The 21,883-nt window shown below is 46.0% G+C and overlaps 1 protein-coding gene across 1 annotated transcript in view; it reads left to right on the top strand.

Annotated features, from left to right (window-relative positions):
- The first annotated feature begins 623 nt into the window (after positions 1 to 623).
- Positions 624 to 21,883, top strand: part of TMC2 (transmembrane channel like 2) — a 33,980-nt gene continuing 12,720 nt past the window's right edge. The window contains exons 1-14 of the mRNA XM_065669173.1: positions 624 to 669; positions 947 to 994; positions 3,022 to 3,349; positions 4,068 to 4,217; positions 5,061 to 5,151; positions 6,019 to 6,100; positions 6,366 to 6,472; positions 11,137 to 11,235; positions 14,791 to 14,933; positions 16,410 to 16,557; positions 17,002 to 17,190; positions 18,680 to 18,859; positions 19,709 to 19,861; positions 21,307 to 21,435. Of these exons, the coding sequence (XP_065525245.1) occupies positions 624 to 669; positions 947 to 994; positions 3,022 to 3,349; positions 4,068 to 4,217; positions 5,061 to 5,151; positions 6,019 to 6,100; positions 6,366 to 6,472; positions 11,137 to 11,235; positions 14,791 to 14,933; positions 16,410 to 16,557; positions 17,002 to 17,190; positions 18,680 to 18,859; positions 19,709 to 19,861; positions 21,307 to 21,435 (1,893 nt within the window). The remainder of the gene's footprint in view (positions 670 to 946; positions 995 to 3,021; positions 3,350 to 4,067; positions 4,218 to 5,060; positions 5,152 to 6,018; positions 6,101 to 6,365; positions 6,473 to 11,136; positions 11,236 to 14,790; positions 14,934 to 16,409; positions 16,558 to 17,001; positions 17,191 to 18,679; positions 18,860 to 19,708; positions 19,862 to 21,306; positions 21,436 to 21,883) is intronic.

A 21,883-nucleotide genomic window follows, 5' to 3' on the forward strand; every position in this document is an offset into this window, starting at 1 on the left:
AGGAAAGAGAGATCCCGGTGTCCTGACTCCTGACTCCTTGCTGCATCTATTAGCTCATGGGTTCCCTACTAAAGACACACATGGAGGATAGAAGGTGACCCACAGCCATGCCCTGAGGGGCACTGACTGAGAGGTTTAATAAGGTGCAGGGGGATGACTAACAGGGTTACACAGATTGACACAGCTCAGTAAAGAGTATGGCATTAAGAAAACTGATCCTTCCAAAGACTTCAGCCACATGCTTATGTCAGAACCAGACGTGACTTGTGTCTGTGTTTCATACGATACCACCATGCATCCACCAAAGGGCTTTCCTTCATGTTTAAATAATGAACTGCAATGTAATGCCAATGGGTGCTTTTTTCACAGGGAGAAGGGAGAAGAACGGAAAGCGTTTGGGTGGGCTGAGGCAGAGCCTGGGTCTTCCCTGCCTCTCCCACCCTTTCCTTCCCTCCCCTGCTCACATGGCTCGGAAGCAAGAAGTCACTGACATCTGGATGTGCCCATCTGTCTGCAACACCAAGGAGGCAAGCTCATGGGCACTGGAAGAGAGAGTAACCTGCATATGATTGGGGTGTGCAGCATAGCAGCTACGGTGTCTGTGCATAAGACCAGAGGCTGTCATGGGGAAGAAAAAGAAATGTGCTTTACAGGTCATCATGGAAGATGGTTTGTATCACTGTTTCATTTTGATGCTGCCAAATCTTTCCAAGCATACCATTTTGTGTCTGCCGATGCAGTTTCAGTTTGCTCATGGGGGGAGCTTTTGTCAGCCTGCCAAACCAAAGCAAATATGAAGAACATCACTATAGGAAAAGAATATAATGTCTAATCAATAAGGGACATTCTGCCAATTCCAGCTGGCACTTAACGGCTAGCTGAGTAAAGCATCACGTGTGTAAATCCCAGTAACAAATGCAATTACTCTTTGCTCTTTGTCTTGCAGCTGGCATAGAGATTGATGGACAAGTGGAAAGTGACACAGACAGTGAAGGTAATGTAGAGATTTAAAAGTGTGGTCTTGTTTGAAATACAAGAGGTGATACCTTTTCTTTTCCTCTGTGGCTTGTTACTAGCTCTACAACAGGAACCATTTCATCGCTACTAGTAAGCAAGCAGGTTTTGACTTGGTGATATGTGAACTATCATCCTTAAGCAGTCTGTCCCCTTTCATCCATGCTCTAGGGTAGGAAGCTGTCAGAGCCCATGTCTCTTGGCAGTCCTCCTTAGTAAACCAGGCATTGCAGTAAAGCACCATTCTATGCAGAGTGCTTGAGCCCATGTCTCTTGGCAGTCCTCCTTAGTAAACCAGGCATTGCAGTAAAGCACCATTCTATGCAGAGTGCTTTGCATCACAGCAAGGTCCTGCTTGCCCTCCCTGTAATGCTTGCTTAGACCGTAACATGCTGGTATCTTGATTAATCATGGCCATGAGAAGATGAAAATGAAAATGGATTGGAGGCAGAGTGGTGGCTGTGAAGAAAATCAGGAAGAGCCAGTGACAGGATTAAAACCAACTTTAACCCTGTAAGTATGGTAAATAAAGAGAAATACCTACGTGGTAGGATTATAACACTAGCTAAAGAAAGATAGCTAAGAGGTGACAGCCCTGGAGAGGTGATATGAATATAGATGCTACAGCAACAATTGTTCACAACCGTGTCTGCACAATCCATAAAACATGAGACAATAATTAGCAAATGGCTGGGATTTTCTTGGTTTTAAATCATATCCTCCTTTTCCATACTTGCAAACAAGGCAACGAAAGTAACAAATGACTTTTCCACACTTAACCTTGCATTTGATAGGTTGCAAATGAAAACTGTGATAGTTGGCTCCATAAAGTGAACTTAAAGTACCCAAAGAGGGGTGGTCCTTTGACCTAGATCACTAGCTGAAATTCAGCTGAGATGGACCATTGCAGAGGAACTGAAACCTACCCTAATGGCTCCTGAGGAATGAGTTGAAAGCTTCTTCTCATTCCCAGTGACAAGTGTGACAGCCACCAGCTACTAACAAAGCCATTTCCTTGTTACTAATTTCTAGCTTCTCACAAAGATGCAAATGCTCAAACTCTTTTTCCTTCTAGTTTTGTTCACCTCTTCGGCTGCTCTATTTTCACTCTGGGGCCCATTCCTGCCTGATTTCCTCCTTCTATTACAATTTCCCTTACCCTGGGGAAATAAACCAATGTCAAAATTATACCTTTTGTTGTTGTTTGCTTGAACACTTGATTTTCATCAGCCAGAAATTTTGGAAAATTAGAAGCCAAGAGAGTGTGGGAAACTTACTTACAATGTATTTTAATGCACGTGGTGGTAAAAGGGTAGGTTTTTTGGGTGCTTTTACCCTTTGTATAATATCATGCAATTAAATCCTGCTCCATTGCAATCCTTCAAGCTGGAAGCACTTCTGACTTCAGCACAAAAGAGGATTTTAGCTTGCATGCCAATAAGAATGGAACGTGCACCAGAGACTATTTGGGGTTTTTTATCTCTGGATATAGACCTTCCTGTATAGAAGAAAGCTCAGTGAAACAAAACTGGGTCCTTCCTAAGCTGTGCCTTTTCTCTCTGTAAATAGGGGACCTCCATCCCCAGCCTTGAAAAGAAAATATCTTTCAAGGACATCGCACAAACAAGCAAACTTCATACTGTATAACCAACTGCGATTTCTGTTTCCATTGCTCCGGTGTGTTTGCAGGTTGGGGAGATACCTGTCTGTGCTCTCTGATGGATGGGCTTTTGCATTGGTAACTGATTTCCAGTTTTCTTATGGCCACATATAAGTCACTGATGTGCTAAAATCAGCCATATGGTCTTAAATGGGAGCTCCATAACCAAAGTGTTGGATGTGGTTCTTGGATGGGGTATAAGGCAAAGCCCACCCACTTCAACAGGCATCTGCTTATTGGCTTCACCTGGGTGCGCATCAGGCAAACCTGGCTGCCCACGCTTTTCTGATGAATCCTTATTTTGCCAACATGGATTTCCCAATGTACTTGGTTTTTATCTTTTGCAGAAGATGAAATAAAGGACAAGACACCCAGGAAAAAACCCCTCCGGGAAACTGGCAGAGCAAGCAGACTTGAAAGGAAAAAGCAAGAGAAAGACAAAGAAGAAGATGAGAGCAAAGGGGAAGACAGTTGTAGCCAAGAAAACGAAGCTTCTAGGAGAAAGAACTACCAAGGGAAAAACAGCGGTGGAAAAAAGGCAGGAGAGGATCGAAGCCGGCAGAGAGGCAAAAGGGCTCCTACCAAAGGTCAGAAGGAGTCAGAAAACAAGGAGAAGAAAGCAAATAAGAAAGGAAAAGAGGGGGAGAACAAACAGAACAAAGACAGGAAAAACAGGTAATTAAACAGTCCCCAGGTATGGTGCCTCGGGTCAGATGGGCAGCGGTATAAACAAGTCAGTGGCATAAGGGTCAGAACCACAAAACCCCATAGACTGTGAATAAGTTACTGCTCTCCCAGGAGAGGTACAACAGTGGAAAAGAGGAGTGTAATATGGCACATAGACAAACTGTTTCCAAAGTCTTCTGTTGTTATCTCTCAGCCAGGATCAGACCCACGCATGTAGTGGAGTCCCAGCACCTATAGCTGGGGATAGAAAAGCACTCCTCAACAGGACAGCTTAAGCCACTCAGATCTGGGCACATTTTCTTGGTTGGCCTATGGAACCATTCAGGTTTAAATGGATCTCTCACGTTTGCAAATCGCTTCCTCTTCCAAACCTTGTTTGTCCCAACCCTCTGCTTCTCCCCATATGTTCTACTTCCTTCTGAACACATGAAAAGTATTTCTTCAGAGCCAGTTGTAACCTAGGCAATGCTTCTGTAGCTGAAGTGTGAACCAAAACACAATGTTGGGTGAGTTATGGTGGGGAGCAATCATCTCTTCGTTATCCTGGCTTTAAGCAGCCTTGTCCTGAGCATCTCAGCTCACACCAAGCCAGGAGATGGTGAGCCCCTGTGAGCACATCAGAGAGGGATCTCCAGGGGCCAGTGACTTTCCCTCTAACTCCTGCAAAGTTTGCTATTCTGTGCCCTTTACTTTGTGTCTCTGCCAGCACTTCTGCTTCTTCCAACTCATCTGATGAGGAGTCACCATCCGAGGAAGAGCTTGCCATGCTGATGGAGCAAGTGGAGCAAAAGAAAAAGCTGATCTCCACCATGAGGAACAAGCCCTGGAGGATGGTGAAGAAGCTCTCAGTGCTCAGGTACCATTCACACCAGGATCCCACAGCCCGGGTGTCTTTGCTGATTGCCAGATGCACTTTGCCTTTCCTAGATACTGCATATTTGCTGCTGCTCCGGTAACACCCCAGTCTCAGGAAAAGCACCTGGCAGAGCCCGGCCAGCCTGTCTGGGCATCAAAGATCAGAGTTACAATGTGGAAATTGATTTTCAGCCTCTGTAACCAAAGAACAGGCAAATCTGTTCAACTGATACCTGTGGCCGGGTCATTCTACCCTTGTATTTAAAACCAAATGACTCACTACTGCCAGGCTACTTATTAAAGCAGACTCTGTGCCCTGGTTTGCTTACTCATGCCCATTGTCAGGCAGAAATCAGAGCACTGAAGTGCCATGTTACTTCACACTCCTGAGGTGGGGCTGCTTGGAAAAATGCTGTGTTATTTGCAAAGGTTTATGGAGCAAAGATAGGGTTGAATGTGGGAAGAGCTCAGGCAGCTGCAGAGACCCCTTAGTGCAGGGCAGTGGGATCAGTGGGGAAGAGCAGACCAGGGAAACCAAACCCTGCAGGTCAACAGGATCATCACAAACCATCCCTATGCCAAGGCAATGATTCCAATCCCAGCTCTACTGGTTAAAAAACCCCTTTCTACCAGGAGAGCTTTCAAAATAGCATTGGAAGGCATGCACAACCCCATGGGGAATGGTGATGCCCCTCTGCTCCGTGTTTGGCAGAGTGTGGAGGGAGAGCAGACGTCACATCCAGCCTTGCATGAGCACAGCTGCTTTCCCACTGATGTGTGAAGAAGCAAAAAGCATACAACTCCTTTGTTGTTTCAATAACCTGCTCATTTATCTTGCACCTAGGGAGGCACAAGCTTTTGTGGAGAAGTTTGAAGGAGCTCTAGGAAAAGGGAAGGGCAAAAAATTGTACGCGTATAAGATGATGATGGCAAAGGTAAGTGCCGCAGTGATGTCAGGGGAATGCTTGGGTACCTGGTTATGTATTCAGCACTTTTTGCTTGGTAGAGTGTATTAACCTGTATTTGGAAACAGCAGCAAATCAGAGTAACTTCCTGCCTGCATTCAAAAAAGCGCTAGCCAGCTTCAAAACTATGACTACTGCAGAAACAACAGGGGGAATTTGCCTCCCATCTGAATCTCCTTGAGACCTTCCCGAAAGCAAGGCAGGGCTTGCAGGAGCAGGGAAAACAACAGCTTTCTGCTTGCAATCTCCAAAACCTTGATCTTTGAGACAAGGTACCCCTAAAGGACAGAGAGGCCATGCCAAATGCTTGCACTGCCCCGTAGACTCCTGTAAAATTCCATCTTCCCCAGTAATGAGGAGATAACAGGGAGAATGATGGCTGTGTTCTAAGACTGAAGATGGTAGCCAAGTTGCATGTTGTCATGGAGATTATATTGAGAAGTGAAAAATGGAGCAAGGCCCGACATGCTGAAATCAATGGGAGTTTAGCTGCTGGTCTGATGAGAAAGGATGTGAGCTCAGTATATTACCAAATCAAATTGTATTTCCAATAGAGCTGGTTCTGCATCATAGCACACACAGCACAACTGCAGCTTTCCAAAAGCCTGTGAAGGTTAAAGCTCAGATAATGAATGTGAACACCTGGGGCTGGGGGACTTTTGCATTGAAGGTAGTTTCTGAAACAGCCCAAAAGATCAGACCCAGACCAGAGCTTCTCGTTTGGACTTTATACCCACTTCTAGCAATGCTACCCAGCCCTGCCGTTAGAAAGCCTTGCAGAGGAAGCAGCCTCCCTCTTCACACCTCTCTGCTCACTGAAGTGTTGTCTTGTTTCAGAAATGGGTGAAGTTTAAGAGAGACTTTGACAACTTCAAAACCCAGTGCATACCCTGGGAGATGAAGATAAAAGAGGTGGAGAGTAAGTGGAAGTTACTGTGGGGTCTCTGTCCTTTGTAAGCCAGCTTTGCTTCACCCGAACAGTACTCCAGCTCCCTCATCCCCATCTCTGATGCCAAATGAGGAGCACATACCCCGGGTAGCTCTGGGCTTTGCTGTCTCCATCAGTGGTGGGGAATGTCAGGAGGGTCTTGGGCAACACGCTAGGGAGACCTGAAGGTAAAAGGGTTGCTGGGGACAGTTTAACCCTCCTAAACTCCTAACCATGAAGTGTCTTCTGGTTTAAGGTCACTTTGGCTCCTCAGTCGCTTCCTACTTCATATTTCTGCGGTGGATGTACGGAGTGAATCTTGTCCTTTTTGGTTTAATATTTGGACTGGTTATAATTCCAGAGGTAAGTGCTTAATTCCCCTTTCAGTAGTATCTTGCCTGTTGCTTAACATGATGTTGTGGTTTAAGGACACATGAACATGAGATTTATAGTACCAACAGGTGTCTTATACCAGGTAGTGCTTTATGAGTATGATTGTATAAGGATCACAGAATCACAGAATCCCAAGGGTTGGAAGGGACCTCAAAAGATCATCTAGTCCAACCCCCCTGCAAGAGCAGGGTAACCTACAGTACATCACACAGGAACTTGTCCAGGCGGGCCTTGAATATCTCCAGTGTAGGAGACTCCACAACCCCCCTGGGCAACCTGTTCCAGTGCTCTGTCACTCTTACAGTAAAGAAGTTCTTCCTGATGTTAACGTGGAACTTCCTATGTTCCAGTTTACACCCATTGCCCCTTGTCCTATCACTGGATATCACTGAAAAAAGCCTAGCTCCATCATCCTCACACAGCCAGTCATTCACAGTCTAGGAGGTTCCTCAAGTGCATTGATGATAATTTCTTAATGCAAATGGTGGACGTACCAACTAGGGGAGCAGCGCTGCTAGATTTAGTACTCGCCAACAAGGAGGGTTTGGTCGAAGTGGTGACGGTCAATGGCAGCCTTGGCTGCAGTGACCATGAGATGGTGGAGTTTAGGATCCTGTGTGGGAGGAATAGAATACCTAGCAAAGCCACAGTTCTGGATTTCCGAAGGGCCAACTTTGGCCTCTTCAGTCAACTGCTAAGGGAAGTCTCATGGGAAAGTGTACTAGGCGGTAAAGGGGCTCAAGATAGTTGGTTAGCATTCAAGGACCGCTTCTTCCAAGCTCAAGATCGGAGCGTCCCAATAAGTAGGAAGTCAAGTAAGGGATCTAGGAGACCGGCGTGGTTAAACAAGGAGCTGCTGGGCAAACTCAAGTGGAAAAGGAGAATCTATGGATTATGGAAGGAGGGGCTGGCCGCTTGGGAGGAATATAGGACAGTTGTTAGAGGATGTAGGGAGGCAATTAGGACAGCTAAGGCCTCCTTGGAACTCAATCTTGCTAGTCGGGTTAAAGACAATAGAAAGGGCTTCTTCAAATACATAGCAAATAAAACTAACACAAGAGGCAATATAGGCCCACTGCTGAACGAAGTGGGTACCCTGGAGACAGAGGATATAAAGAAGGCAGAGGTGCTGAATGCCTTCTTTGCCTCTGTCTTTACTCCTGCAGACTCTCCCCGAGGGCCCCGGATTTCTATAGCCCCAGAAGGAGTCAGGACAAAGGAGGAGTTTGCTTTGGTAGATGAGGATTGGGTTAGGGATCAGCTATGCAATCTGGACATCTGTAAATCGATGGGTCCGGATGGAATGCACCCACGGGTGCTGAGGGAGCTGGCGGAGGTCATTGCTAGGCCACTTTCCATCATCTTTGGTAAGTCGTGGGAAACGGGCGAGGTGCCTGAGGATTGGCGGATGGCAAAGGTCACACCAATCTATAAGAAGGGCAAGAAGGAGGACCCGGGTAATTATAGACCGGTCAGCCTTACCTCCATCCCTGGAAAGGTGATGGAACAACTTATTCTTGACTCCATCACTAGGCATATCAAGGATGAGGGGGTCATTAAGAACAGCCAACATGGTTTTATGAGGGGGAAGTCATGTATGACCAACCTTATAGCCTTCTATGAGGAAGTGACTAGGTGGAGGGATGATGGTAGAGCGGTAGATGTAGTTTTTCTTGATTTCAGTAAGGCATTTGATACTGTCTCCCACAGCATCCTCATAGATAAGCTAAGGAAGTGTGGGCTTGACGATCAAGTAGTGAGGTGGATCGAGAACTGGTTGAAAGGAAGAAGGCAGAGAGTTGTGGTCAATGGCGCAGAATCTAGCTGGAGGTCTGTGACTAGTGGAGTTCCTCAGGGGTCGGTGCTGGGACCGGTGCTGTTTAATATTTTCATCAATGACCTGGATGAGGGAACTGAGTGCACCCTCAGCAAGTTTGCTGATGACACAAAACTGGGAGGAGTGGCTGACACACCAGAGGACTGTGCTGCCATTCAGCGAGACCTGGACAGGCTGGAGAGTTGGGCGGGGAGAAACTTGATGAAATTTAACAAGGGCAAGTGTAGAGTCTTGCATCTGGGGAAGAACAACCCCATGTACCAGTACAGGTTGGGGGTTGACCTGCTGGAAAGTAGTGAAGGGGAAAGGGACCTGGGGGTCCTGGTGGATAGGAGGATGACCATGAGCCAGCAATGTGCTCTTGTGGCCAAGAAGGCAAATGGCATCTTAGGGTGCATTAGAAAGGGAGTGGTTAGTAGGTCAAGAGAGGTTCTCCTCCCCCTCTACTCAGCCTTGGTGAGGCCGCATCTGGAATATTGTGTCCAGTTCTGGGCCCCTCAATTCAAGAAGGACAGGGAATTGCTTGAAGGAGTCCAGCGCAGAGCCACAAAGATGATTAAGGGAGTGGAACATCTCCCTTATGAGGAGAGGCTGAGGGAGCTGGGTCTCTTTAGCTTGGAGAAGAGGAGACTGAGGGGTGACCTCATCAATGTTTACAAATATGTAAAGGGTAGGTGTCAGGATGATGGAGCTAGGCTTTTTTCAGTGATATCCAGTGATAGGACAAGGGGCAATGGGTGTAAACTGGAGCATAGGAAGTTCCACGTTAACATCAGGAAGAACTTCTTTACTGTAAGAGTGACAGAGCACTGGAACAGGTTGCCCAGGGGGGTTGTGGAGTCTCCTACACTGGAGATATTCAAGGCCCGCCTGGACAAGTTCCTGTGTGATGTACTGTAGGTTACCCTGCTCTTGCAGGGGGGTTGGACTAGATGATCTTTTTAGGTCCCTTCCAACCCTTGGGATTCTGTGATTCTGTGATTCTGTGATCCTGACACCTACCCTTCACATATTTGTAAACATTGATGAGGTCACCCCTCAGTCTCCTCTTCTCCAAGCTAAAGAGACCCAGCTCCCTCAGCCTCTCCTCATAAGGGAGATGTTCCACTCCCTTAATCATCTTTGTGGCTCTGCGCTGGACTCCTTCAAGCAATTCCCTCTCCTTCTTGAACAGAGGGGCCCAGAACTGGACGCAATATTCCAGATGACTATTTAGAAAGAACTTGCAAGGCTGCTGCTGACACAGAAGCAAAAGTCAGATTGAAATCAGGAGGCCTAAAAGACCCTAAAAGATCTTTCCCATTCAACAGCTAAATCAGGGGCTCAAACCCCTAATTTAAGGCCAGTTTTTGTTTTAACTAAAGTGAGACACATGACCTAGGAATCCTAGATACAAGCTCAGGTCCATAAAAGCCATAGGAAATGGACTGTGGTCTAAAAATGACTAAGAAACCCCCTTCTGCACCCTCTGTGGGGCATAGCCCCAGGGTGGCAGCTAAAGCACAGCCCCACAGGAGGAACCGTCAAGGGAAGGAACAAACAATTTCCCAGCACTTTGCCATCGACCATTTGTTTAGGAAATGTCCCTTTTCTGTCCTTCTAATTCAGATGATTCACAAGGTAGAGCTTTATTTTTAGTTTTCCTATTTCTCGCTGTTCTTGGAGAAGGAAAAGCATCTCATCGCCAACTTCATATGATCATTTAGTGAAGAATTTCTTAATGCAGCCATTACAGCTCTGGCTAAATTACTCAGTGCAGTCTTTACAGGCTGTGCAATCCACAGGCAGCGGCATCTGTTCTGTTCAATGCAGATTTTTATGGAGCAGAAATGCAGCACAGAGCCTCTCCCGAGGACTGTGCTTTTGTTCCCCTTAATGTGGTTGCTCACGCTATCGAAAGAGAAAGCTCTTCCTCTTCCCAGGACGAAGAGACATAACCATTAGCACTGAACAATACGAATGTATTTTGTTAGGAACTATGCATATGGTAGAAGACTGAACAGCTTTCATCTTTAAAGTATACATACTGTTACTCATTGCCTACTGAGCTGTTATGATATGGAAAGTCACTGGGCAACAAACATTTGATCATGAATTATTTGGAAATTAATTAGATAGCCCTAAAAATGTAAGTAAGTGATAGATTATATGCTAAGACCTTTCTAGGCTATGAATATTAATGAGATATTTTGGTATAAGCATCAGAGTCTGCTTGTAAATGCATTTAACTCTCCATAGCCCTTGATGTTCTCCACCTGGTCTTCCATAGCTGCTGGGCTTGCTGCTTTGTGTGGTGCCAGAAGAGGCTGTGCCATAAAAACTCTTCTTTGCATCATTTTGTTACATGCTTTTTTCCCAAAACTAACTGCCCTTCACCTCACCTTGAGACCTAAAATAGGAAATATGCCGCAAGCTCGACCCAGTGCCCTTGACGTCTCTCAAAGGAGGAGTCCTGCATAAAGAGATTAAGCTAATCCCTTTATTGCATTACACCCATGAAGTTCAATCTAAGAACTTCTTGCTAGGCCAAGGACATTTAAACTGGAGCTGGTCATTGAGGGATACAGGTCCTGGGCAATGTACTGCCTGATGTTACCAAAGAAAGGGAAGTCCTCTGGTTATTTGGGTGAAATTCATTCTAAATATTTTAAACTCCTGTTCCGGAATTAAGAAATTAAAACCAACCAAAAGGAAAACTAACCAAAAGCAAACCCAAAGGGTCTTGTTAACAACAAACCCACAAAAACTGTGCAGTGTACCATACTATACATGCATCACTGTTATCAATGTTCACTAGGTCCTGATGGGAATGCCATATGGGAGCATGCCAAGGAAAACTGTACCCCGGGCTGAGCAAGCAACAGCTATGGATTTTTCAGTTCTATGGGATTTTGAGGTAAGTATTAATCATCTGAGATAGTTGAATACCTCCTGAAACCCTTCAGAAGTTAGTTAGGGATGAATTTGAGCCCAGGTAAACCAGCAATGCACCTATTCCTTCCAGAAGATGAAGACACCTTCTGCAATGAAAAAGATTTGTGTATCTATTTCCTGAGGTTTCTGGCCAAAACAACATATGTATTTGAACCACTTCCATGCACAAATGTGCTAGCTTGTGTATGTCACATGTGTGCGTATGCACACAGACATGTATGTCTCAGGTTTGCAGGTACAAAGCAGATACAATTTTACTCCAAAGGGGACATAGAATCATAGAATCAACCAGGTTGGAAAAGACCTTTAAGATCATGAAGTCCAACCACTCCCCCAGCCTGGCTGGGTAACACCATCCAAAACATGTCTGTCTGGGGTCAATGAGGTGCAACAGGACAAAGAAAAACCCACTAGGGCCAGTGGAGTTACCCAGTTCCACACAGAAGGAAGCTAAGGCAGATTTGGGAAACCCATGTCCTTTTATCTACACAGTATTTTTATTCATGAAGCATAAGAAGCCAAAGTTAGGTTGGTCTGTGAGCATTAGCAGAAGCAGGTGACAATGTTAATTGCCCAGTGGTGAACTTGGTGCAACTCACTTAAACCACATTCACATAGTTGTCTTGTAGAGACATAGAACTCAGGCAATAAAAGATCTTTGTTCAGAGGAAAGAACCACCCCATAAATAAATGTCTGCTGTATTTTAAATATCCATAGAGCTATAGAAATAGATGTCATCATCTCACCTTCATCATGTAGAATTTTATTCAGAATGGCCACTACGAACTTGCTCATAGCCTTAGGAAGGGGATCATTCCCCACATCCCTACCATCCCTGCTCCCCTGAAATATTTGTAAGAGCCTGAAGCTGGAACCAAAGTTTAGGACTTGCACTCAAAAGTGAAACCTAAGTTTCCATCTGCCCACAAGTGCTTGGCTGCAGCCCCAAGTCACACCCCCCACCCAGTCAGTGACTCTGCCTTTGAAGATTTAGGCCAAAGGGATTAAGTATTTTAGGCAATAGCCCAAAGGAGAAGATGTATGTAGGGGTGAGGAGGTTCTGCTATGGCCAATACCTTGGGGTCTGACTTTCAAAGCTGCTGCTTCTGGAGATGCTTATTAAATGCTTGTTGGTGCTGGTCCACATATTACAGACCCAGTTCTTCTGTCATAAACCTCACCACAGTTCCCTTAGCTAAAACAAACCTCCTCAATTTAATGTAAGGCAGATGATTTAAATGGATGTATTAATAAGGCTTCAAATACTGAACAGGACCAGACCTTTGTTCACCACCCATTTTCTGCTGAGGATTCTTCTGGCTATTGCTCTTCACATTGTCTCACTTGCCAGGATCCCAACTTAGAGATGAATTGGTGACACTCTGAATAATATAACACTGAGTGAAAAGCTGATTTGAGCAGCACACTGTAAAAATAAGCAGCATTTAAACTCACTTTTCAAAAACCAGACCAAACCCACAAAACTACCCAGACTAACACCCAAAACAAAGAAGAACCTGTGCTGCACTGCTGCTGAACTGCAGCCACTGATTTCATCTGGGGGACTGTGGACTATACACTTGTCAGTAAGGAAATTTGCTCTTGGATGAGGCCCTGCCAGCATGAAAGGCTGGCTACCGCAATCTGCTAGTCTCTTGCTTGTGTCTTGGTACATACATGTACATTCCATCATAGGCTTGATCCTCTGAACCCCTCTGCTATACAGGTCCGGTACCCACTCCCTTGCTGCTTGACACCAGGGAGCAATCTGACAAGCTTGAGAAGCTATGGGGCGGTGATGTACGCCTATACCCTCAGCAGCCTGAAGATGTCAAATGAAGCCCTTCACAGGCTTGCCCTTTGAAAATTAATAGATGCTTATTGCAGTATTCCAAGGAAATGCAATGAGGAAACTTATTTCAGAGCAGGCATAAAATGAGGAGTCAAAACTGTGACACTGAAAAATGCATTTCAAGAAAAAAGAGCCAAGGAAATGCATGCTTTGGCAGCAAGGAGGTCACATCATGGCTTTCTAGAGGAGTAGAAAGCAATAAATCTCACTTGGACACCAGACACTATGTCTCACAAATGGAGTTTACAGAACATACTGGGTGATGTGAGCAGAAATCCTCATTTTTCAGTCCCTGCCATTTGATGAATCAAAAGGACAAAGGTTTGGGATTACAATCTGCCAAACAAGCTTCACTGGCACCTTCCAGGGACATTATCTTTACACTTTATGAGGGTTTTTTCATTACACCTCCCCAGCACATGTTACACATAACAAACACACTATGAGCCACAAGCTTGCTGTATGCCCCACGCTGGCTCAGAAGCACTGGCTGCAGAGTTGTCCCATACCTGTGGGACTACGCTTTGTGCAGGGAAAACACACAGCTAATGTTGCACCCAGGGATACCAAAGCTTTATATTAGGTTGGGAATGAAAATCCCAGTGCTTTAGGGAGAGCTTAGCCTAATCGATTAAATGAAGGTGGTCAGACACTGGAGAGAGGCCCATAAAGATTGTGGGATCTCCATCCTTAGAGATCTTCAAAACCCAGCTGGACGTCATCTGGAACTTGGCTCTGCTTTGAGCAGGAGGCTTGGCTAGATGACCTCCAGAGATCCCTCCCCGTTTAAAGTATTCAGTATCTCTAAACAAGATCCGTTACACAGCCTCTGATATAAGCTTCAAGTTATGTCTCAATTTTGGTCTTTCCAAAGGCTTAATCAGAGGGGAGCTTGCTCAACCTTCATGGCCAGACTGGATAACTACACAACTTATGAGCTGAAAGACAACCGGCAGAAAATAGAGGAGTACAATATGCAATGATACACATCAACTTGGATGAGATATGACAGAAAAATAGGGAAAGAGACTGCTAACGCAGGTTAGGAATCTGCACGCTCACTGAATGCCCAGCAGTTTGTACAGGAAAAAATAGACCTACTTGAGACAACATGGTTGATAACAGAGCTCATGTCTGAGCTTTGCTTTCCACATGAAAGCAATGCTTTGATTTCAGTTTTTAGCTCTATTTGCTCTGCAGGTGGGAGCCAGTAAAAGGAATTAAACCTGCAGGGTACCAAGCATCAGCTGCCTCCTGGCTGAAAGGAAAAGTTTCGTATCATGGTGGGAAATCCCATTGCTACAGCATTTCTACAAGATCTGAGGGTCTGATACTGGCATGGAGAAGCAGGTGGGCTACAGCCACAGAAAGCAATGAGGAGGTTTTTCTGGGAGGGATGAAACAGTGATGGATAAAACCTGCATTTTAGCTTCAAGCCAGGATCCTTTGATGTGCTCTCACTCTTCTCCCTCTCTTAGGATGATAAGCTTTTAGGAGGATGGCTCTCAAAGGGGACAGGGCAGAAAAAAGCCAAGAATGAGACACTAAAAACTTTTCCAGGTTGATTTTCCTTGTTTAAATCTTCAGTTTTCACCAGAAACCCCTTTCCTGCAGAAGAAAAGCTGCAGAGCTTACACAAAGGTTGGCTTTTGCTTTTCCTCCAGGGCTATATCAAATACTCGGCGCTCTTTTACGGCTACTACAACAACCAGAGGACAATTGGCTGGTTAAAATACAGGCTCCCGATGGCATATTTCATGGTTGGAGTCAGTGTATTTGGCTACAGCCTGATGGTTGTTATAAGATCGTAAGTACAGCTGGGATTGCCCTCCCTGCACCCAGATGTGTCTCACAGCTGGATTCCCCTCCAGGGGTATAGCTTATGGCTTGATGCAGCCTTTGGGGATGGCTGGGGGAGTGTGGGGCAAAGGGGGCTGTGTGCCTGCTGCCTTCATGCACTTGGCCTCAGCATCCATCACCCCTGGCTCTGGTGGACCTGGGCAGCCCTCGCCTCAGCCATGTGCTATGTGCATTGCTGTGAACCCTCCCACCTCCTTCCCCTTCCCTCTTCTTCCCCCTCCTCCTCTCTAGATTGCTTTCACCCTTTCTCCAACATCACTACAGGGCCATCAAACAGGTGGAATTTGTACTTGCACATGGATTTTTTTCCATTTCTGTACATTAAGGAGGATTTTACTTACAGTAAACTTCAAAGGCTCCTTTCCCCACCCTTTCAATGCAAAAAACCACCCCCAAAACCACTCCTGAAGGCCAATGCAAGTCACACAGATGGTGCAGGGGGTACAGAAAAGAGCCAAAAGGTACTAGACTGCTTTTGATGTGTCTTCAAAGCAATCAGTGGAGTTTTAAAGCAGGGCCCCAATCTCCATACTCCTGGTGCACTGTCCCTGAGCACCAGTGATGCCCCCACAACATCCCTAGGGCACCAACGATGCAGCAGAGGCACTTCTTGCTGCTGAGATGTGCTCTGCAAAGCCAAAAATAACCCCCTGTCTCTGCCTGAAGGGCACTCACATACAAAGGTTTTTCTTCCTTTGTAAGAAGGAATAAGCCCATGGATTTTTATCGCTGCTGAAAGTGGCTGTGCAGCAGAAAGAGCTTCTTGAGCCTTTGGCTGGAGTGGGATGTGGGGATTTGCTATACATTTGCCAGGGGATTGCATCATCTGCTGTCTCGCTTTCCTTGAGGGCCTGGTGCTAGGAACTCTGGTGGGAGTTACAGAAGGATCTCAGGGATCAAATAATAGAGAGGAAACAGCAGAAGCCGCGTCTGCCCTTGTGCTGATTAACAAGAATAATCCTTTTTCTCTCCCTGCATCACTTACTCCACTGGTTCCAGCACTGTGCACCTACTGCAGTCTTACTAAAACTTTGTGTTGCAGTGGGTGGATTGGACAGCACCAATGGGTTAACTATCCAAAGGTAGCCATAATCCTGTGCTAGCCTAGGACCCAGAAGCACTGTAAATAGCCTTTCTTCATGCTGGTGGAAACATTCTTTAACCTCTTTAATCACCTATGGTAGGGTTTTTTTACGTTACAGTTTTCAATACAAGACCTGCATAGCCCTGAAGACTCTGTTTGACTGTTCAGTCCTCCTTAAACCTAAAGTCCAACAGCACAGACAATTGCACCCAGACCCCAAGAACGGTCACCCCACTCCTTCCTTACCCATCAGCAACCTAAAGCCACCAACACTGCTTTGCAGAGCTGAAGGACACGTGTTGGCTCTGTGAAACACTGTCTGACCATGTCCTTACACAGGATGGCACGCAACGCCAACGAAAGTACAGCAGACGGGGATGATGACAACTTCATTTTCAGCTGGAAAATGTTCACAAGCTGGGACTACCTCATTGGCAACCCAGAGACAGCAGACAACAAGTTTGCATCCATCACCACCAGCTTCAAGGTAACCCTAAGTGGCATTTCTCCGTCTGCTTCTGGGGATGCTCCCGGCACCCACCCACCATGGTAGAGGTTTAAGAGGAAATCTGGGTACCTGTGGCAGCATCTCTCCATACAAACAGGATGCTGAAGCACAGCAGCTCCAGCTCCTGTGTCCTGGGTCACCCAAACCCCCTGTATAGGATGGAACAGAGTTAGTTTCACTTCAGAGCACAATTCCTCACCACATTCCCCTGGGATATGGGGCACTATCTGCCACTTGATGTCTTTCAGTCAAACTGGGAAGCCTGTATCGAGCTTCATTTGAATCTAACACAATTTACCAAGTTCAATCTAGCCAGAATAGCATGGGTTTGCATCTCAAAGCGTAGAAAACCACCTGATGTTGCCTTAGGCTTGGTGCCATGAGGTACTCACTCCGATCCTATGAGCACCCCTGTTTTTTCAGGAGTCTATCGTGGATGAGCAAGAAAGCAACAAGGATGAGAACATCCACCTGAGGAGGTTCCTGCGGGTTTTGGCCAATGTCCTCATCATATGCTGCTTGTGTGGAAGCGGTTACCTCATTTATTTCGTGGTGAAACGCTCCCAGACGTTTTCTAAAATGCAAAATGTTGGGTGGTATGAAAGAAATGAGGTAAGGGAGCTGTGCTTCTGGTTTTTCTGCTGTGATAGTTTTCCTTGGACATCCACATAATCGTTGTCACAGCTTGAGGACAACAACCAAGGCAGAAGGTTTACCTACCAAGGCTCAGAAGGACCCTTCTGTACCTTTGTACTTGTTTTAGCTGGGAAGAACATTGGTCTCAGTGGTTGTTTCCAGTGAGAGCAGCTTCTGCAGAGAGGGCAAAATACCCTTTAAACAAGTCACAATAAAAGTCAATGGGTCTTCACACTTACAACTCTGACCATCTTCTGCAGAATCTAGCTCAAGTTGCATATTACTGCTTACAAACTCTGCTGTACTAGAAAGCCCTCTGGATGTTAGAAATGTCCGTGAGTGGGCATAGAACTAAACTCAGATCTTTATCATCCATCTGGAATTGTGAGAAAAAGATCTGAGAAGCTGCAGAAAGATTTCAGTTGTCAGATTCTTTCTGGTGTGTTATTTTGGATGGGAAGTTCAGATCTTGGAGGTCTTCACCCAAAAAAATAACATTTCAACATATGGAAAGCTTTGATTTCAATGTATACGACATTAGCATGTAGTTAGAGATCAAAGGCAAATTATGGTCAAAGCCATGCATTTTCATAATTCCCTTAGAAAACATTAGCAAGACAGAATGTCCTCACAAAACACTTTGATATGTTCATGCTCCATCCCTGGCAGTGTTCAAGGCCAGGCTGGACAGGGCTTTGGGCAACATGGTTTAGTGGAAGATGTCCCTGCCCATGGCAGGGGGCTGGAACTGGATGAGTTTTAAGTCCTTTGCAACACAAACCACTCTGTGATTCTATGATTTCAGTGAACTTTTCCCAAAGGAAAAAGACTTTGCTGATGATAACTTGAGATCAGAATATGCACATTTCTGGGTACTTTTCTCTCCTGGAAAGAAAAGCACAAAAAAGAGAGACCTGTGAGTCTGAGCCTGCCTAGCAGCTGTGCAGACACAGTCCTTTGCAGGCCAACAGGCACTTTAACACTGTAAAAACCTCATAGAGCCTGTAAGTCATGCCTGAGCTAACACTGACTTGCTGATGACCTCATTGACCACAGTATAACTTAGCATCTCGCACCATATAGAGGAACAAAATACCACTATCACTGCAAAACCGAGTCCTTGGTGTGCTTCCATTCAAATCCATAATTGCCTATTGCAAAAGCAAAGGTGCTGAATGCGGAAAATAAACATGAGCATCAACTAATTCTCTTTATGCACACAAGGCAAGCCTTGCGCTTCCCCTGGAACTAAACTAAGAACCTCGGAGCTGATGCAAGCAGTACTACAAGGGGCCTGAGGAACCTAAATATTCATGAACTCATCCCTCTGAGACAAGAGCAAAAGTGCTCCTGCAAGCGCAAGCCACGCAAACCAGCCCTGAAGTCTGACACCACCTACTCTGCTCACAGTAAGATAGCAGCTGCTGTTACTATTTGTAGTAATCTCGTTTTCCTCATGCTGCAGGTTGAAATCGTGATGTCCTTGCTGGGCATGTTTTGCCCTCCGCTGTTTGAAACCATCGCTGCACTAGAAAACTACCATCCCCGCATCGGGCTGAAGTGGCAGCTGGGGCGGATCTTCGCGCTCTTCCTCGGGAACCTCTACACGTTCCTGTTGGCCCTGATGGATGATGTCAATGAAAAAGTAAGACATTCACTACCATTTTCCAGAGCCGGGGGTGAGCACAGCGCAGCTCATCCCTGAAGCCAGCAGGGATAACTGTCCACTTTGCAGCAGGTGCTTCCCCCATCCCCAGTCCTCTCCAGCATCGGCTGCAGTGCCCCAGGGACACTCACCAAGCAGAGGGGTTTCCAGAGAGTCGCAGAATCATCGAATCATCAAGTCTGCAGTTTCTCTTTACAGCCCTGACAAAAGAGTGTTTATTGCCTTCTATAACCACGGTGTGTGAGAGTAAATCGAGGTTTTTTCTCCATCTGACACTGTTTGCAGTTTCTATTTATTAGTTTATTAATGCAGAACCCAAGGATATAGTTCATAATCCTCTTCCCCTGCCCTCCCCTCTCTAACATTATCCTGGTAGCATGTTGCAGGCAGATAACTGGAGGAAAGGATAAATGTCTAACTGATCCATAGAAAAAATAACTCTGTTTAAGCTGAGAAGAATTGGAGGAATGAGGGAATGAGGGTGGGTTTTGCCCTGAAAAATTATGAAGAAAGCGAAGAAGAAGGACTGGATGGAGGTTCCATCTGCACACAGTAGTCTTGAAGGAGGTCTGGCTCCTCCATGTGCAGGAAACAGGCTGCTACCTCCTTAGAACTCATGGCTCCCCGATCTGCTTTAGGTCTGGAAGAGCTGCTGCTCCTCCTTGCTTCTGGCAAAAGGGAAGGCGTTTCTGTGCTATTGCCAGCACTGCAATTCTGTTGTAAGCAGATGCTTATATGACAAGTAGGGACGAGGGCAAAACCCAATGCCTTGGGTCCTCTGGCACCCCTATTTCCTGATAGTTTTGGCTGGGGGGTTCTCTGTTGCAGCTGGCTGAAGAGGACGTGGTGAAGAACATCACACACTGGACACTGCTTGGCCACCATAACTCGTCCATTGGGAACAGCAGCAGTGCCACCCCACCTCCCCTTGATCCCGCAGATGTGCCCAGGGGACCCTGCTGGGAGACAACGGTCGGCATTGTAAGAAACCTGTTATGTAGCAAGTCTCTGGGCTGGTTCGGGGTGGTGGGAAGGGGTGGTTGATGTTTTAACATATCCCTGCAAGTGTTCACACACCGTGTAGACAAGGCCCTCAGTGCCATGGGTTAGTGGTGGCCTTGGCAGTGCTGGGGTAAGGGTTGGACTGGATGAGCTTAAAGGTCATTTCCAAGATACCGTAAGTCTCTGATTTCCAGGCTTGAAGTTTTCCTTGCAAATAACATCTCCTTTCCTGACTCATACAGCAGCAACAAGGCAGTGTAAGTCCTTGGCCACAGTTCTCAAACCATGGTGGTGAGATCCCCATCTGGAAGCACCCAGAGCACACACAGCTCTGTGGCACGTGCTGTGAGGAGCACAAAAGGCCAGGTAGCCTGCAGCCATGCCTGCGCTGGGGTTTCATTCAGATCCTCACTGTGCTTCTGAAGCAAATGTGTTTTCTCCACTTATTGCTGCACTTCATGATGCGGAACAGCTTTGGAGCATGACTAAAATCCAACCGGAAGACATACCTCAAGGGAACTCCTGACACATCCCAAGGCCATGGGATCAGAGCAGAATTACTCAGAAATAACCCCTGAAATGCATGCAGGGTGGCTTTCAAGGCCTCAGAATCCCACCCCACAAACCCACCCTGCAACTTTCACCTTGCACCAAGAAGCTCTGCAGCCAGGCTGTGAGCAACTTGGAAAGCAGAAGCTGATTTAGATACCATGGGCTTACCAAGCTACGAGGCTGTGCATTGCTGGGTACACTCAATGGGTCTTCACTAGCTAAGTGCTTTTCAGTCGAGTGGGGGAAAGACCAGCCACCAATGCCCCTTAGGAGCAGCTGATCTTCAGGAGTTCAGCTGAGCTATCATCCTCCAGATCCTTAGTTTATCCCCTCAGACTTTTAAACCTTTTCTTGTGTGTTTCCATTTGAATCCTTGGGACCAGCTATCTGCATCCTGCAAGTCTTACTTCTGCCTGCAATTTTACCCTTCTTACCTTGTACGTCTCCCTTCTCTACACTTCCTCACGGCTCCTGTTTACAACTAAGCCTGTCCATGTTAGGTTACGGAGCTGAGCCTCAGCAGAGCCATGCACAAGCAACATTACCCTTGGTGTATGTATGTTCTACACCAGCATTATTGCAGCATTAACGTTCTGCTCCCAGCCTATGTGCTGCCACAACACATAGTGCATTCAATAGTGCTAACAGCAATTCTCAGGGCTAATGGCTGTAACGGAGCTCACGGTTCCCAAACCCAGAAGTAAAGCTTAGGCACTGCTGAGTGTTTGAAAACAGGCAGGGAGTTTGCTCATGGCCTGCTTTTCTGAAGGTTACTGTTATATAAAGACAAAGAGCTTAATAGAAAAACACAGTCCCAAACGCACTGCTGAAATTATAGGAGCTAAATGTTTTCTCCTTGTTTTAAATTGCAGGAGTTTGTAAGGCTCACCGTGTCCGACATCCTGGTGACCTATATAACCATCCTGGTGGGAGACTTCATCCGAGCTTGCTTTGTCAGATTCGTGAATTACTGTTGGTGCTGGGACCTAGAGGCTGGATTTGTAAGTCTGTGCCTTATAGCTGAGAAGACAGAAGTAACTTAAGATCATTTGGTCAAATGCTACAAACAGATTGGTTTTATAGAATCATAGAACAGAACAGTTTAGGTTGGAAAGGACCTTAAGATCATCCAGTTCCAACCCCCTGCCATGGGCAGGGACACCTCACACTAAACCATGTCACCCAAGGCTCTGTCCAACCTGGCCTTGAACACCGTTTTAAATGCTTACAGTGATCCTCAGTCTTATCTGACCATTCACTTGATGTAGGTAGCCTCTGCATCATACCTTGGATCAACCAGTTCCATCCCCAAAGAACCCTACGAAAATGCAGTTCTCTCCCCAGCTTCAGGTCTTTAAAACACTGAGTTTAAAAGAAGTTAATCTGGTGTTCTTTCAGTTTGTATAACCCCAAACCTTTGGGCTTTTCTATACCTCTTCTCAAAGTCCC

Source organism: Lathamus discolor, chromosome 2, assembly GCF_037157495.1.
Source record: "Lathamus discolor isolate bLatDis1 chromosome 2, bLatDis1.hap1, whole genome shotgun sequence".
Taxonomy (NCBI): domain Eukaryota; kingdom Metazoa; phylum Chordata; class Aves; order Psittaciformes; family Psittacidae; genus Lathamus; species Lathamus discolor.